The 14,949-nt window shown below is 62.7% G+C and overlaps 1 protein-coding gene across 1 annotated transcript; it reads left to right on the forward strand.

Moving 5' to 3' along the window:
- Positions 1 to 8,154: 8,154 nt before the first annotated feature.
- On the forward strand, positions 8,155 to 14,653 carry PLA2G3 (phospholipase A2 group III). Its single transcript, XM_067550184.1, has 7 exons — positions 8,155 to 8,695; positions 9,487 to 9,619; positions 10,155 to 10,289; positions 11,429 to 11,910; positions 12,152 to 12,281; positions 12,625 to 12,759; positions 13,430 to 14,653. The coding sequence occupies exons 1-7, from the start codon at positions 8,185 to 8,187 to the stop codon at positions 13,632 to 13,634; spliced, it is 1,731 nt and encodes a 576-aa protein (XP_067406285.1). The 5' UTR covers positions 8,155 to 8,184; the 3' UTR covers positions 13,635 to 14,653.
- The last annotated feature ends 296 nt before the right edge of the window (positions 14,654 to 14,949 follow it).

A 14,949-nucleotide genomic window follows, 5' to 3' on the forward strand; every position in this document is an offset into this window, starting at 1 on the left:
AGTGTGTTTGGATTTTTTTTTCTATGTAACCTTTTGTTTCCAGTAGCCTTACTTCACTTGCCTCTCTGTTTTTGGATAACAAACTTACTCTTGTTTTCACTATAAATATATCTCAGAGCTGTGGTGTTGGGCAAACAGCTGGGCCTGAGCTGACAGTTACAAGCTGGCGTGGTCTGTTGTTTGGGGAACAGCGGGCCTGGTCGTTCTGTGAGCGTCCAGTGGAACAGGGGCAGGACATCGCAGGGAACGCTCCAAGCCTGGCGTGTGCCTGTCGCCACCCACACAGAGCAAGCGACGCCTGCAGAGGCGTGGAAGGCTGCGCTTGTTCTGTTGCCAGAGGCTGGTGGTTTCAGGGAGCTGAGCCACAGCAGGCACAGACAAGACTGCTCCACACCAAGGGCAGGCGGCGGTGAGGTGCCTCGCCGCCCTGCGTACCCCTGGGGAGCGTCCCAGCCGCTAACGCAGAAGAAAGTTGCACAGTCACCAGTTATTCCCCAAGCAGGATGGGCGATTTCAGTAGCGTGCAGACATTTCCCAGAGCAGGAGTTCCTCTAGATCTAGTTTAAAACTGCAAGCAAAGCCCAGATCAAAAGGAACTGCAGCTCACCGGGCCGCTGCTTTGGGAACAGCGTGGAGTAATAACTGCCCCTCTGGGCTCCACACCCCTGCGATGCTTCTCAGGCACCCACCTGCTGCCACCTGCCTCCAGTGAGCTGGGTTCTAGCTCAACACAGCCAGCCTGTCAGCCACTCAAGCCCTCTCCTCTGGGCTACACCAGCCCTGCCTTTGCCAAGCCGCTTGACAACAGATGCACCCCAGCCCCTGAGTCCCTTCAAAGCATTTCCCTGTGGTATCCAATCCCCCAGAAATCCCAGATCCTCTGTTCCCAAAGGAACAGTGTCTCCCAGTGTATCTGAGCCCACCACTCCTGCATCACACACAGGCCTTGAGTTCAATTATAAAACAAAAGGAAATGCAGCTATCAAAGACTAGAGCTTTAAATAAAAACCAGCGTGAGTGACGGGAACAAATTTCCACCATTTCACAGTTTTATCCGTGACCTGGAAGAAAACATCAAATCATCACCGATGAAGTTTAGCGGTGACACAGGAACTGGGGAGTGGTAAATAATGCAGAGGACAGGTCACTGATACAGAGCGATCTAGATCACTAGGTAAACTGGGTACAAGCAAACTGTATGTGTTTTAAAATGGCTAACTTGTAAATGTGTGCATTTGGGAACAAAGCACGTTGGCCGTACTTACAGGTGGGAGACGCTTGCCTGGGAAGCAGCGGCTCTGAAAAAGATTTGGAGCTCCTGGCAGATAATCAGCTGACAGGAATCCATAAACAGGGAAATCTCAAGTAGGAGCAGAGAGGTTATTTTACGTCGTATTTCACACGGGTGTGACCACTGCTGGAATACTGTGTCCAGTTCTGGCACCCACAGCTCAAGGAGGATGTTGATCAGTTGGAGAGGGTTCAGAGAAGAGCTGTGAGAATGATTAAAGGATGAGAAAACCTGCCTTCTGGTGACCGACTCGAAGAGCTCAATCTGTTTAGCTTAACAAGGAGAAGGTTCAGAAGTGACTCGATCGCAGTCTGCAAGTACCTACATGGAGAACAAATATTGAATAATGGGGATCTTCAGTCTAGCAGAGGAAGGTCTAACACGATCCAGTGGCCGGCAGTTGAAGCTAGACACATTCAGACTGGAGATAAGATGTGCCTTCTTAATGGTGAGAGTCATTAATATGGGGACAATTTACCAAGGGTCATGGTGGATTTTCCATCACTGGCAATTTTAAAATCCAGATGGGATGTTTTTCTAACAGACCTGCCCTAGGAACGATTTGGGGGCAGGTCTCTGACTAGATGGTCACAATGGTCCCTGCTAGCCTTGGAATCTATGAATTTATTCCAAAGCCCAAACTTAACTAGCAAGTTCTCCTCCTATCTAAAGAAGCTTTTTCTCACCCAAAGTCCTGTCCAGCATTTTCAGCCAAGCCTGGTTGGGATCCCTTTTTCATGAAGCAAATGCATTGTCAATTCACTTCCTAGATGAAGGCCGCCAGGGTGTCTTTTTGCATCCCCAAATGTACCAGGACAGTCCTTTGATGCTCACCTCAAGGTAGTGTCTCCCTCCCCCTCCTCCCATATTCTCCGTACATACGTCTCGACGTGATGATGATGATCAGTGTAACACAGGCTTTCCTTTGAGATCTTACACGACATTCTTCTGGTGAACCCCTGGGATCCCTGTACCTGTGTACCCAGTGCCCTCTGCCAGCTGGCATCCAGAGATTCTTGGGTCACCAGTGTCTGTGGTATCTATGCCTTGGCATGGCCCCTTGGCACAGGAGACGTTTTTGGGAAAACTCCATGGCCCAGAGGTGCGGGCTCTGAGTCCAGGTGCTGGCTGCATCAACTGCAGGGAGCTGTAGCTCCCCTGTGTCAGTGGAGCAGGCAAAGACGTGATTCTGGTCAAGTTGGGACCAAATATGGGGTCTGGATCCAGGGGTTTAGATCTGGGTTGTTGGGTCCAGAATCTGGGATCTGATCTGTGAAAAATCTGCTCCCTGCAGTAATGTAACAAAGTGAGGCCACCCGGAGTGGCTAGTCCAAAAGGGAGATTGAACTCACGTCCCCCTGGTGTAAACCCAGAATCTCCACTAGCACTGAGCAGTATAGGGCCAATGACACACATTTGAGCAGCCCTGGTTCTGTCCCTAAGATAGCAGCGTTGTATACACACACACACACACACACCGAGCTCACTAGGGCATCAGGTTTTCAGGTGGGACCTCTCCAGACATTGCCCTGCCCCCACTGTGCCAGTCTTGTTGGTCCCTTCACATCAAACCCTCCACTTCTCTGATCGTGTTTGGTGATCCCAGCCCAGCCTCTGTTTCCGCTCTGAGGGCAGGTGGGGCAAGGGACCAGAGCCGTCCCCAGGGAGCTGAGCCCCAGCTGCTAGGCGAAGGCTCTGCCTATGGCCCGGGGCACTTCATCCTTCTGCTGCCCTGGGCCCAGATCCAGCGGATGGGAAAAGTCCTCACCCACACTCAGGACATGGGACTTGTACTCCTGAGTGCTCGGCCCTCCAGCTAAACGAGACAGGCCGGCGCAGGCCCCACTCACCCTCCATGTGCTTCCCTTGAGGAGAGCAGCCCCCTCCCTCCCCCTGCAGCTCCCTGTTGACTGAAATCCACTTCGTCTGGCCAAGCCCTTTCCGCTGCCTTATCAGCAGCATCAGGTTATCTCCCCCAGTGCCACATCACCCGCTCCCTGAACGCAGAGCAACTGGCCCTGCACACAGTGGGGCACGGCCTGTGAGGGTGTACACAGCCGCTGGGGCACGGCCTGTGAGGGTGTACACAGCCGCTTCACACCACCCACACGGGGCGCCATGGAAACAGGCCCCTGACACACAACAACGCTGCCACAAGGACAGCACACACAGTCCCCACACACACAAACAACACCGTTCCCCTGCAACAATCCCCCCCAAGCACCTCCCCACTGAGACAACACCCACAAACATCCCCACACACACAGACAAAGCCCCCCCAAATAGTACACCCTCACACAGGGACAACAACCCTGTAACAACACCTTCCCAACACACAAACACGGAGACGACACCCCAACAAATGCCTCCAGTACCTTCACAGGTAACGGTGCCGCTCCAACGACACAAACTCACAACACGACCATCCTGACAAACACACAACGTGCCTCTGAGCACTCTGCAACACTATGCATGCTCACACACCCCAACACCCTGCAGGTAACCCTGTGACAACACAACCCAGACCCCCAACAGGGTCACCCTCCACGCTGAGCACATGCAGGCGCTCCGTGGGGTGAGCTGGCTTGGGGGGCAGTGCCAGAGACGGAGCCCACCCAGGCCACTGCTGCCTCTCAGCCCCCCGGACTTGCTCGTCCTACCACCCCCCGGGAGACTCCTGTGACGCCCACCCCTGAGCCCTTGATCTTCCAGCCAAGAAGGCAGCCCTGCCTGTGAGGCAGCCAGCTGAACTGAGCTCAGCCATGCCTAGGTACCTGCCTTTCGCTCGCACAGCTGCGGCTCCTGCACTAAGCTTCAGAAGTCCCCGGTTCGATTCCCACCTGCCAACGAGCAGCGTCTGTCAGTGTTCTCCAGGACTCTCTGCTCTAGCCACGCCACCTCTGACTGGAGAGACCCAGATATTGGAGATACCATACTCCTGCCGCTTTATTCCCAGCCCAGAAACACAACTGGTGGGGCCAAGGCCAGATCCCACAACACCAGTCCGTTGGTGGACCTGGGGCTGGTGAAGATGGGGTGGGCTGAGACACGGTGCAGCAGGCAGAGCTCTGGGGGAGGCTGCCCGTGCTTGGTGGGTAACAGAAGCCTCCAGCCCAGCCCTCAACCATAGACAGCCCCAGTGACTCCATCCGCAGGCCCAGGCCTCCGTCAGACACAGCCAGCTGCAAGATACCAATGGGATGAAGGCTTGCTCCCCCCAGGGGCAGGGGCCCGGCTGCAGGGCTAGGAGCCCATGGGGGACCACCACAGCACAGGCCAAGAGGAACAAAGGCTTTATCGGCCTTCCTACAGGCCAGGCCCCGCTCCACGCCCAGGGTGTCAGCCCGTCAGTTCCATATGGCACTGTGGTGTGGGTCAGTGTTTCTCAACCTAAGTAGCCAGTCCCCCCTAACGTCTGAAAATGTTAATGAGTCCCCAACACTCCATATTCCACTGGATTTTATAGTCACAGACTAATGTGAGCCGCACGCTGGAAGCAGGGCTGAGTATACAAGGCCGTGATAGGACAGATGTCAGATCTAGTGTGGGGCGGGTACCACCTTTACACCGGGGGTGCACAACTCAAGTATGTAGCTGGGCTAGAGGTGATGTTGGCCAAAGCTAGCAGGCTTTGAGCGGGATGCCAATGCTGGGGAATATAAAGCACCGCGCCACATTTTATGCCATAGATTTGAGAGGAGGAAGGGGTGAGAGAGAGAGAGAGACAGGAGAAGAGGGTAACTGGTGACATCTGGGGCTGTCACAGCTGTCAGTGTCACTGCCCAGCTAGAGCAGTGGAATTGACACATTTTCTGGGCACTGGGCTTTGAGCCAGGGAGGGGAGCTGCCACCTGGGCAAGTTGTAGGCAACTGCCCCTGGCTGCCAGCCCGGGAGGTGGGCGACTGCCACCCAATCCGAGCTGGGGCAGAGGAGGCTTCCGCACCAGCTGGGACCCAGGGATGTGGGCAGGTGGCTGCTGCCCGTCTTCAAGCCGGAGCGCTGGAGGCTGTCCCTCGGCCTGGAGCCGGGGCGCGGGTGGCTGTCACCCAGCTGCGAGACCAGCTTGCGAGACGCAGGAGGCTGCCGCCTGCCTCCCAACTGGGAGCTGGGATCGGGTGGGAAGCAGGGGGCTGCCACTCACTTCCCATCTGAGAGCTGTGACTGGGCAGGAAGCAGGGGGCTGCTACCCAGCTTCCCCAGAAGTCAGCAGCTGCCACCCACCTCCCCTTCAGTCTGTTTTTCCCCGGGTGCCCCCTGCCTGTGTCTCGCGTACCCCCAGGGGTATGTGGGTGACTCAGTGGGGCACATTCACCACCAAGGGGGTGCAGTGCTGTGCTGTGCTGTGCTGCTGGATTGTCTTCTCAGGTTTTCCATTGACATGGGTTGGCCTCCACCAGGCTTTTCAATGACCCATTCAGAGACAGCCAGGTGCCACGCACTACCGCCACGTCTACACTACTACGTATGTCAGCAAAACTTAGGTCACCCAAGTGTGTGAAAAAAAACACCCCGAGCGACATATGTTTCGCCAGCTGAAGTGGCAGTGTGCATGCCCAGCGTTGTGTGGGCGGGAGAGCTTCTCCCACCAACATAGCTACCGCCACTAGCTGGGGGGGGGGGGGTTAATGATGTCGACAGGCGAGCTCTTTCCCTTCAACATACAGCAGCTACCTGAAAGGTCTGATAGAGGCACAGCTGCATTGGTACAGCTGGGCTGCTGTAATGTTTCTAGTGTAGACATAACCTTCATCTCTATGCCTGCCTGAGAGCAAACTTAATCCTTTTCCCCCAACTGGGTAACAATGCAGACTACGGGGGAACTGAGGCACACATAGGATTCATAAAAATATTACAGAAAATTCACCCTCCTTATTCTGGGTGCTTTCCCTTTGTACAGCTGTCTCCAGCTCTCCTGGGGCTGGTCAGACTCCTTTGCCCCAAACGTGTCCCCCACAAGCTGATCTCATTCAGCCTCTTGGGAGAATGTGAAGCCCAACTGGCGTGAAGGGCTTGGAGGTAGGTTATAGTTTTAAGCTTGCCAGTGTCACCTCCAGTGAACCATTTGCAAAGCGCCTGCAGCCTGGACTCTTGACTGTTGCTTTCCAGCAAACTGTGTCTGGGAACTAACAGGAGACAGGGTGGGGGAGCCCTAACACAGCCCAATTGGGCATTTGCTCTCTTTGTCCCACGGCAGAACACTCCGTCCTTTTGCCCCTTCGACCCAAGCGGTTCACCAATATTCGGGGCCTTGCCTGGCTGTTTCCCTCAGGATGAGTAATGTGCACAAAGTCCCATTGGCCTGAACCAAGCGGGAGCAAACACCAGCAGGCAGCTTCCCTGCTCAGAAATCCCCTGTCTGGTGCGGCTCGGCATTCAGAGGGACCGCTCACGCTCTCTGTCTGCCCACTCCGGGTGCAACGCTGGTAACGCTGGCTCAGACGAGCAGAGACAGGTGCTGGGCAGGGAGGTCGTGAGCAGATGTTTTTGGAGCCCCAGGACTCCCGGGAGTCACTTGCACTCGGGTGTGTTTTATCTTCTAAATAAAAATATTAAATCCTTGGGCAGAGACTTGTCTGGTGATTTAGTGCTTAGAACAGAGGAGGGGGTGATCTGGGAGCCAGGACTCCTGGTTCTGTTCCTAGCTCTACACTGGTTAGTGAGCTGGTCCCTGTCACCCTGGACAAGTCCCAGCCCTGCTCTGTGCCTCAGTTTCCCCATCTGTATCATGATGACACTGACCCACATTTATAAAGTGCTACTGAAGTGCCAACTATTAGTATCACCGATGGGGACAATGAGCCACAGAGGGCGACCTGCCCTTGGTCCCGATGAGCATCGAATCCCAGTCTTCTGACCGGACGTCCATGCCCCCACCACTAGACAACTCTTCCTCCCCAGCGCTAATGTCAGCCATTGCATTCTGCCTCCGCCTCTCCCGGGGAGCAGGGCTAACCTTCCCTCCCAGGTCTCCCTGCTGCTGTGGTGTTGCTGTGTGCTGTTAAACAGCTGCCGGGACCCACCCTAGAGTGACTGCATTTCTGTGCTGGTGAAAAGGGTAACGGGCCAGGTGTGCTGTGCAGCTCAGAGAGAGCGGGTCAGATAGCGTCTGCTAGGGAAGCCACCCCGACCCCGACCCCCACCTCACTGCAACCGCCTGGGGCCTGCTCCCTGGAGGCTCTTAGAGGCGGTTTATCGCGGCCACAGCCGCAGGGCTCAGTACAGCCGCCTTCACACACCGGTGCTGCAGACGCCTTGGGGCCTTTGCTCAGAGAGGCGCAGCCGGGCAAGGTCCATCGGGTCGGGCACCACGCCCGGGGCCCTGGGGCCTGCCGGCGCCCCCTCGCCTGTGCTGAGTGTGGGGCAGCCCCCCTGAGTCACGTCCCCCCGCGCATGGGAAGATGCTGGGAGCCGAGCCGGAGAGGAGCCAGGAAACCAGCCGGGGCCTGCGTGCGGGATCCGCCAAGCCGCAGGCTGGGGAGCGCGGGGGACCCGCCGCCCCTCCGGGCACAGCCGCGGCCCGGCTGTGGGGCGCAGGGGGAGGCGGGGCCGGGTCCCTGCGCTGCGCTGCGCTGCGCTCTGCGGGCCGGCTCCCGGCTTCCCCTCCCGCCATGTGCCGGCCGGGAGCGGAGCCGGCGGGCGGGCGAGGCCGGCGCGGGGCGGGGGCTCGGCAGGTGCGGCCCAATCAGCGGCCGGCCGGGGCCCAGCCCTCGCCCTCGCCCTGGATGGAGTCGCCGCCCGATCACCCCACGCGGCTGCCGCCTCTTTAAAGCCGGGCCGGGTGCCGGGCGCTGCCGCTTCTTCCCTCTGCTCGCCCGCTGCGCGCCCTGGCTGGGACCGGCGGCTGCTGCTGCCGCTGCCGCCTACGCGCGGGGCCCCATCCCGGGCCGGGGCCATGTGGCCGCTGCTCTGGGCGCTGATCTCTCTGGGCGGCGCCTTCGGCAGCAGCGACTCCTCCTGCTACATGGAGGCGTCGGGCGGCGCCGGCACCGGCACCAGGTACCTGAGCTTCCTGAGCCGGCGCTCCGGGGCCCCGGCCCTCTACCAGAGCGCCTGGGACGGGCACGGCCACCTGCTGGCCTGCACCGTGCACCGAGAGGCCTGGCTCACCCGCCGGTACCAGGCGGCCTGTGCCAACCCCCCGCCGGGCACAGGCAGCCTCTTCGCCCGCTCCTGGAGCCCGGCGCGCCAGCGCGCCCTGGACAGCCTGGCCCGGCAGAGGGACGCCTGCAGCGGGGCCCAGCCCCGGGGGGCAGGCGGGCCCCGGGTGAGGAGAGCGCCCGTGGGCGAGCGGGCAGGCGGGTCCCGGGAGCAGCGCGGGCGCCCGAGGAGACGGCGGGGCTGGACCATGCCAGGGACGCTGTGGTGCGGCGCCGGGGACTCGGCAGAGAGCGCGGCCGAGTTAGGTGAGAGCTGGGGAGCGGCAGCGGCCCCGTCAGCCGGGGTCCCGGGCGGAGGCCCGGGGCCGCGCGGGCAGGAGCTGGCACCGGGGCGGTGGGCAGCCCGCGTCCGGGGCGGGGACAGGGAGGGGGCTGAGGATGGGAGGAGCAGGAATGGCCGTAGTGGAGCTGCCTGGGGGACGTGGGGTCCCAGCCTGGGGCGGACCCGGGCCCCTGAGCCCGGAAAGCTGCGTGTCCCCCAGTCCCTTAGTTAGAGACTTGATAGACTGAGCTGATCGCTGGTGACCCGGGGCTGGCGGGTGCCCTGGCCCTGCCCCCTGGGGAATTCACCCCCCCCCACCCCAGCCAGCAGGCCTCTACCTGTGACCCATCAGGAGGTCCCGACTTGGAGGCAGGGGTGTAAATGTTGGGGGGAAGCTGGCTCGAGGCTGCTGAGCTGGCTACGTCCCCAGCGCAGTGACGGTGGGTGGTGGGGGGCCATGCAGGCCAAGACTCCCCACGGGGCCATGCAGGCCCCAGGCTACTTGAAGGAGGTGCTGGAGATGCCCTAATGGGGGCTGGTCCTTCAGCCAGCACAGAGCCCGTGCCCCTGCACGTCCAGCCCCATAGGGTCCCAGGATGGGTGCTCATCCTTCCTGGGGATCGCCGCCAAGGTGTGACACACTGACCCGCCCTGCGGGTCCCCTCCTGCACTGCCGGGGGCAGCCGCGTGGGTGCCGGGGACTCTGCAGGGTGCCGCTCTGCTCTGCTGGGTGATGGTGTCCCACCCCCACTGAGCCACCGACCCTCCCCTGCAGGAATCTTCCAGGGACCCGACTTGTGCTGCCGGGAGCATGACCAGTGCACGGCGCAGCTCTCTGCCCTGGAGTACAACTACGGCATGCGGAACTACCGCCTGCACACCATCTCACACTGCGACTGTGACGCCAGGTGAGCGGGGCTGGCTGTGTGCTGCACCGGGGCGGGGAGGGGGCTGCCTGCTCAGCCATCGGGGGCGCTACCGTCTGGATCGCAAACCCACCAGCGTTGGCGCTTTGGGCTCAGATGCCCCGAGCTAGGAGAGCAGGGGGCTGCGTCAGCAGAGCTGGGGTGGTGAGCCCTGTGGGTCCCCTCTGCCCATTTGGCGGGTGGTGGTAGGGTCCAGGGCCAGTGTGAGGCTGGCTGGAAATGGCTCAGCTCCCCAGCTCCTATGGAGGCTACACCCCGTCTGCCCCTCTCCCCTGCAGCTCCTGGTTCCCTGGCCCCGATGCCACTGGGGTTCAGCGTGGGAGGGGGCTGGGCTCAGACAGCAGCAGAGCCGCTCACTAAACACGCTGCCACCTTGGGCCCCTCTGCAGTCTCATCCGTGCCTCCGCTGCCCTCCTCCCTTCGTCCCTGAGCCAGCCCTTCTCCCCCCCCCCCCCCCCCCGCCCGCCCGCCCGCCAGCGTCCTGCCCATGGCCCTGACCCCCCACCCTGGATTGCAGATTCAGACAGTGCCTGCTGGAGCTGAACGACACCATCTCCAACATCATCGGCGTCACCTTCTTCAACCTGCTGGAGGCGCCGTGCTTCGTGCTGGAGGAGAGCGAAGAGTGTGTGCTCTGGCACTGGTGGGGCGGGTGAGTCCCACGGCCGGCAGGGCAGGCTCCTGCTTCTCTGAGCACTGGCGTGGGGCTCGGACCCCGGGGCCCTCAGGCGAGGGCTGTTTCCCAGTGCCAAGGTTCAGGGAAGCCTCTCTGGGCGCCGGGCCCGGCTCCTGGGCCATGCACCAGCAGTGACGCAGCCAGGCCAGGTTTCCTCTAGGCACGCACTGAAGGTAGAACGGGCCATTCCCACACCTGGCCAGTGTTCCCATCCACCCCTGGGCCCCCCTCGGGGGGGGTAGGGTGCCTGCTGCCATGGGGTGCAGAGATCAGCTGCCCGGGGGCCTCTCATGAGGTGCCCCACGGCTCTGCACCCGCTCATGAGACAGCTGGCCTGCCAGACAGCATGGAGCAGTGCCGGGCTAAATGGGGGAACGGGGCTGGCTCCGTGTGCAGGAAAAGGACCGACGCTGCCCCCTCCCTGCCCGCTGCCTCTGGCGAAGTGGTGGGGGGCAGGGAGAAGCCTGGTACCAGCTGGGGATGGTGGAGAATCCATATCCCCTGGGTCTTGGAAGCGCCTTGAGGTCACTGAACTCCAGAGGCCTCTGGAAATGAGCCTGGGGCCAGGCAGGGCCTCCGGCAAGCTACACGCCTGTGGCACCAAGGAGCAGCAAACGCTGGGGCTGGGAAGGGTGGGACAGACTCGCCCAGCAGAGGGTATCCCCTGCGGGTCTGGCTGGTGCTGGGGGGCGTGTGCTGGCGGCAGGCTGTGACTCCCTGGCCCGACGCCGGCTGTGGGCAGGCCCCAGGGTGCTGGCAATGGAGTGAAGGTTGTGGGATTCCTGGCTGTTCCCACGTGGGGGAGGGGGTGCTGTGCCGAAGCAGCTGGGTGCTGGCGGGGCATGTGGGCGCGGCCGGCTCCCTGACTGGCTGCTGCAGGTGGCATGGCTCGGCGGGCGGGACTGAGCCAGCTGCTCCCTCCCTGCTCCGCCCCCACCGGGCACTCCCACAGGCTGGGAGCACCTTGCCAGCCGGCCCATGGCTCTCAGGCGCTCCCAGCACAGAGCACTGGCTGGGGCGGGGGTCGGGGTGCTCCGAGAACCCCTGGGAGCAGAGCCCTGGAGGGGGTGGGGAGTTGAGGGGATGGCCTGTCTCACGCCCTTCCTGCTTTACAGGTGTCAGCACTACGGCCCGGTGGCACTGGCCCGGCTGGTGCAACAAAGCCAGTACCACTACGACCCACCCCCGGGGGAGCCAGCCAGCCCTGCCCCGCGCCCCCCGGGCAAGGGCCGGAAACACTCCAAGCCAGGCCGGAAGCACAGGAGGAAGAATGTGAAGGGGCCCAAGCAGGACAACGGGGCCCAGGGGTCACAGAAGCACAGAGAAGCTCAGAAGCCTGGCACGGCCCCCCTGCCCAGGGACCTGGGCACACTGCCCCCTGCACCCACTGAGGATGGCAGGCTCCTCACAACAAGGACCTCACCGGAGCAGGGCCCCGTGCCGGGGACAGAACACCCACCCACCGGCAGGGCTGGAGCAGAGGGGGCAGGGCAGCCCCAGGACAGGGACTCAGCACGCCCTGCCGACTCCACGGAGCAGGGAGCGATGCCCACCTCGGCCTCGGAGCCGCGCAGCACCCCCCCGCTGAGCCGCCAGGGTGAGTGGCTGCTCTGGGAGCCGGGGGCTGCCCTGGGTTCTCCGGAGCAGCGTGTGCGCGCTGTGGGCAGTGTGCTGTGCGGGGGTATTCCCAGAGAGCACGCGGGGCCTGGGTGCCTGTGTTGTGGGCTAGGCACAGTTTTGTGCCTACCAAGGCCGTATGCAGAGTTTCTGGGCCCGTGATCCCCATGGAGTGTGTGCAAGTGATGTGCCTCAGTTTACCCTCTGCCTCCGTCCCCCAGCCCCAGCGAGGAGCTGCGGATGCTACCGGCGCCTGGACCAGTGCGAGTACAAGATCGCGCCCCATGAGGTCAAGTACCAGCTGCACAACCCAGACTCCCGCACCCTCTTCCACTGCAACTGCACCCGCCGGTGAGTCACCGGCCCCGGGGCCCTCCGTCATGCCATGGTCCTGGCACCCCACGCTGGGACTGGCACTGCCCAGCTCAGCGCTGACTGGGGAGGAGGGGCCAAGGGCATGGCGCTGGGCCTGTTCCTTCCTCCAGCACTGCCCTAGCTAATGCTGGCTCCCAGGGACTGGGCATGGAGGCATTGGCGGGGGGGGGGGTGTCTGCAGCAGGGGATGGGGGAAGGCCCTTGAGATGTGGTGGAGATGCTGGTGACGCTGCAGAAGCGCGGGGCACTTGGTGCTGTGCTGGCCTATGCCCGGCGTTGCCTGTGTGCCCCCGGCGTGAGCTGTGCCCTGTCCCCGCAGACTGGTGCGGTTCCTCCGGAGGACAAAGGGCCCCAACGAGGTGGAGGAGGAGGTGCTGTCCGACTTCATCTCCGCAGGCTGCTTCGTGCTGGAGCCGCCCGCGGGCTGCGCCGCCGGGGAGGAGCAGGAACCCAAGTGAGTGCAGAACTCGCCGCCGGGGCTCCCAGTCTGGGTGGGGCGGGTCCCCTGTGCTGGTAGGTGGGTGCTGCCTGGATGGGCCCCCACCTCGGTTTCCAGATCCCACGGAGCCCAGGCTGATCTTGCAGTGCTGTTTTCTCACCACCAGATGACAGCACAGGCTCACCCTGCCCGCAGAGCTGGTGGGCGGAATTGGAACCCAGCTCCCTGGGTGGGTTGCGGGGGGCATGGGTGGCAGTGAGGGCCCCGTGCAGTGTTATGGGGCCTTTTCCCCACCTGGGGGCAGGTGCTGGCTGGGAGGAGACCCTGACCTGCCCCTCTCCACGCTGCCCCGCAGCACACTCAGCTGTTAATGCTGGCAGCGCCGTGGTGGGACCCGGCAGAAGGCACAGCCGGGGGGGGGGGGGGCCACACAGGGCAGGCTGGCCCAGCAGGGGGCCTGGGGAGGGCCCCAGCCCCAGAAGGCAGGTGAGGGTTCTCTGCAGCAGCTCAGTCCAGCCCCCCATGAATCCCCTGGAGCAGGGTGGACCTGGGCGAGCTGGGCCCCACCTTCCTCAGCCCATAGCGCAGGCGGGTTGGTTCACCAGCAGGGCCGAGGGCTGGGAACGTCCTGTGGGGCCAGCGGCGGGGCACTCCCAAGGCTAAGGGCTGTCCTGTTCTCTCCCAGCTGCAGCGGGGCAGGCCGGGCCGTGCTGGCTCCCGCACGGCACCTGAAGAACACGCTGGGGTGGAGGCACCAGCGCCCCGCGGCCCCTGTCAAGGTCAAGCGCCAGGAGTGGGTGGCGCAAGGCGGCCCCCTGAGACTCTACGAGAAGTGTCTCCAGCTGGCCCGGGCAGCGCGGGGGGCGGACCATCACCCAGCGCCCCACTAAGGGCAGGGCCCAGCCGGTGCCGGTGGAGATGGGACCCTCCCAGCCCTGTCTGGGACAGGGAGTCGGCTGTTTTCCTCCCTCTCTTTCACCTGCTGGTGCAGCTGGCCCCTGCCCCTCACGCTGTGGGGGGGCTGAGTCAGGCCCTGCCATGAGCAGCAGCTGTGCTGTTTGTGTGGGGCCAGGCCAAGGCCGCTACCCCCCCCCCCCCTCTGCATTCACCCGGGGGCAGCACTGTGTCCACGGCAGAGGTCAAACTAGCTGTGCTGGGCCACAACCCGGGGTTGCGGGGGAGGATGCGGGGAGCCCCCCCCCCCCCGCTCCCACAGGGAATCCACCACCCCGAAGAGGTGCCCCTGCCACTAGCCATGCCCCCCACCCCCAAGGAGCAGGGCAGCCCGTCTCTGCCTGCCTGAGGCTGTGGAGAAGGGGGGGGGTGAGTCTGCCCTGCCCAGACTGGGGGGCAATGCTACCGCACCGTGCAGGCACAGCTGACTGCTGGGAACAGCAGGACAACTTTTCTAGAGAGCCTATTTTTTTACACCCTTTCCTCCCGTACCTCCCCCCCCCCCCCTGCAGCCCTTGCGCCCTGGCCCTCCTGGGGGTGGCAGCCCTGCTGGACATGAGGCAGGGGCCGGGGGGAGGCAGGCATGGATCTGCCTGCTGCAGCCAGCCCGCGGGTTGCTCTTCCTCTGTAAATAATGCAGCAATAAAGTGTTTTGTTTCAGGAGGGCTGGGTCCTCGGGCACTGGGGGGGGGGGCCAGGTGACTCCCTGCTCTCCACTCCAGCTGCCCCCGGGGCCTGCGTCTTGGCTACTTCGCTGTCCCCTCAACCCCCTCTGAAACCCCCCCCTCCTTCTGGGCCTTCTCCCCAGCCCGCTGCCACCCCTGGCCGGCCTCTGCCCCGAGCCAAGCAGGGATGGATGGAGGGGACTGTGCCTCCTCCCGCCAGCGGCTCCATGCAAAGGGCGCTTGCCCTGGCTGGTGGAGGTGGGCTACAGGGGGAATGTTGCTAATTTTATCCACAACAACAACAGCACAGAGCAGGCAGGGGCAGACGGGGGGAGCCAGTGTGCACAAGCCAGGCGTAGCAGCTGGAGGAAATGTACAGGGCCCCTGCTACCCCAGGGGGGCAGCACTGACTCCAAGCTGCCAGCCGCTGCCTGAGTACCCCCCCCTCCCCAAACGAGCTGCACAGGCCGGCCATGGCATGCAGCCACTGCATTCAGGGCCCAGGCTGCAGCGAAGGACCCCCACCCCCCACACACAGGGAGGCTGGGCCGTCGCTGAGCACCCCTGCACAGCAGCACTCACGCAG

The sequence above is a fragment of the Emydura macquarii genome, unplaced genomic scaffold (assembly GCF_026122565.2).
Source record: "Emydura macquarii macquarii isolate MOO-44397 ecotype Brisbane River unplaced genomic scaffold, CSIRO-AGI_Emac_v2 contig_1254, whole genome shotgun sequence".
In the NCBI taxonomy this organism is placed as follows: domain Eukaryota; kingdom Metazoa; phylum Chordata; order Testudines; family Chelidae; genus Emydura; species Emydura macquarii.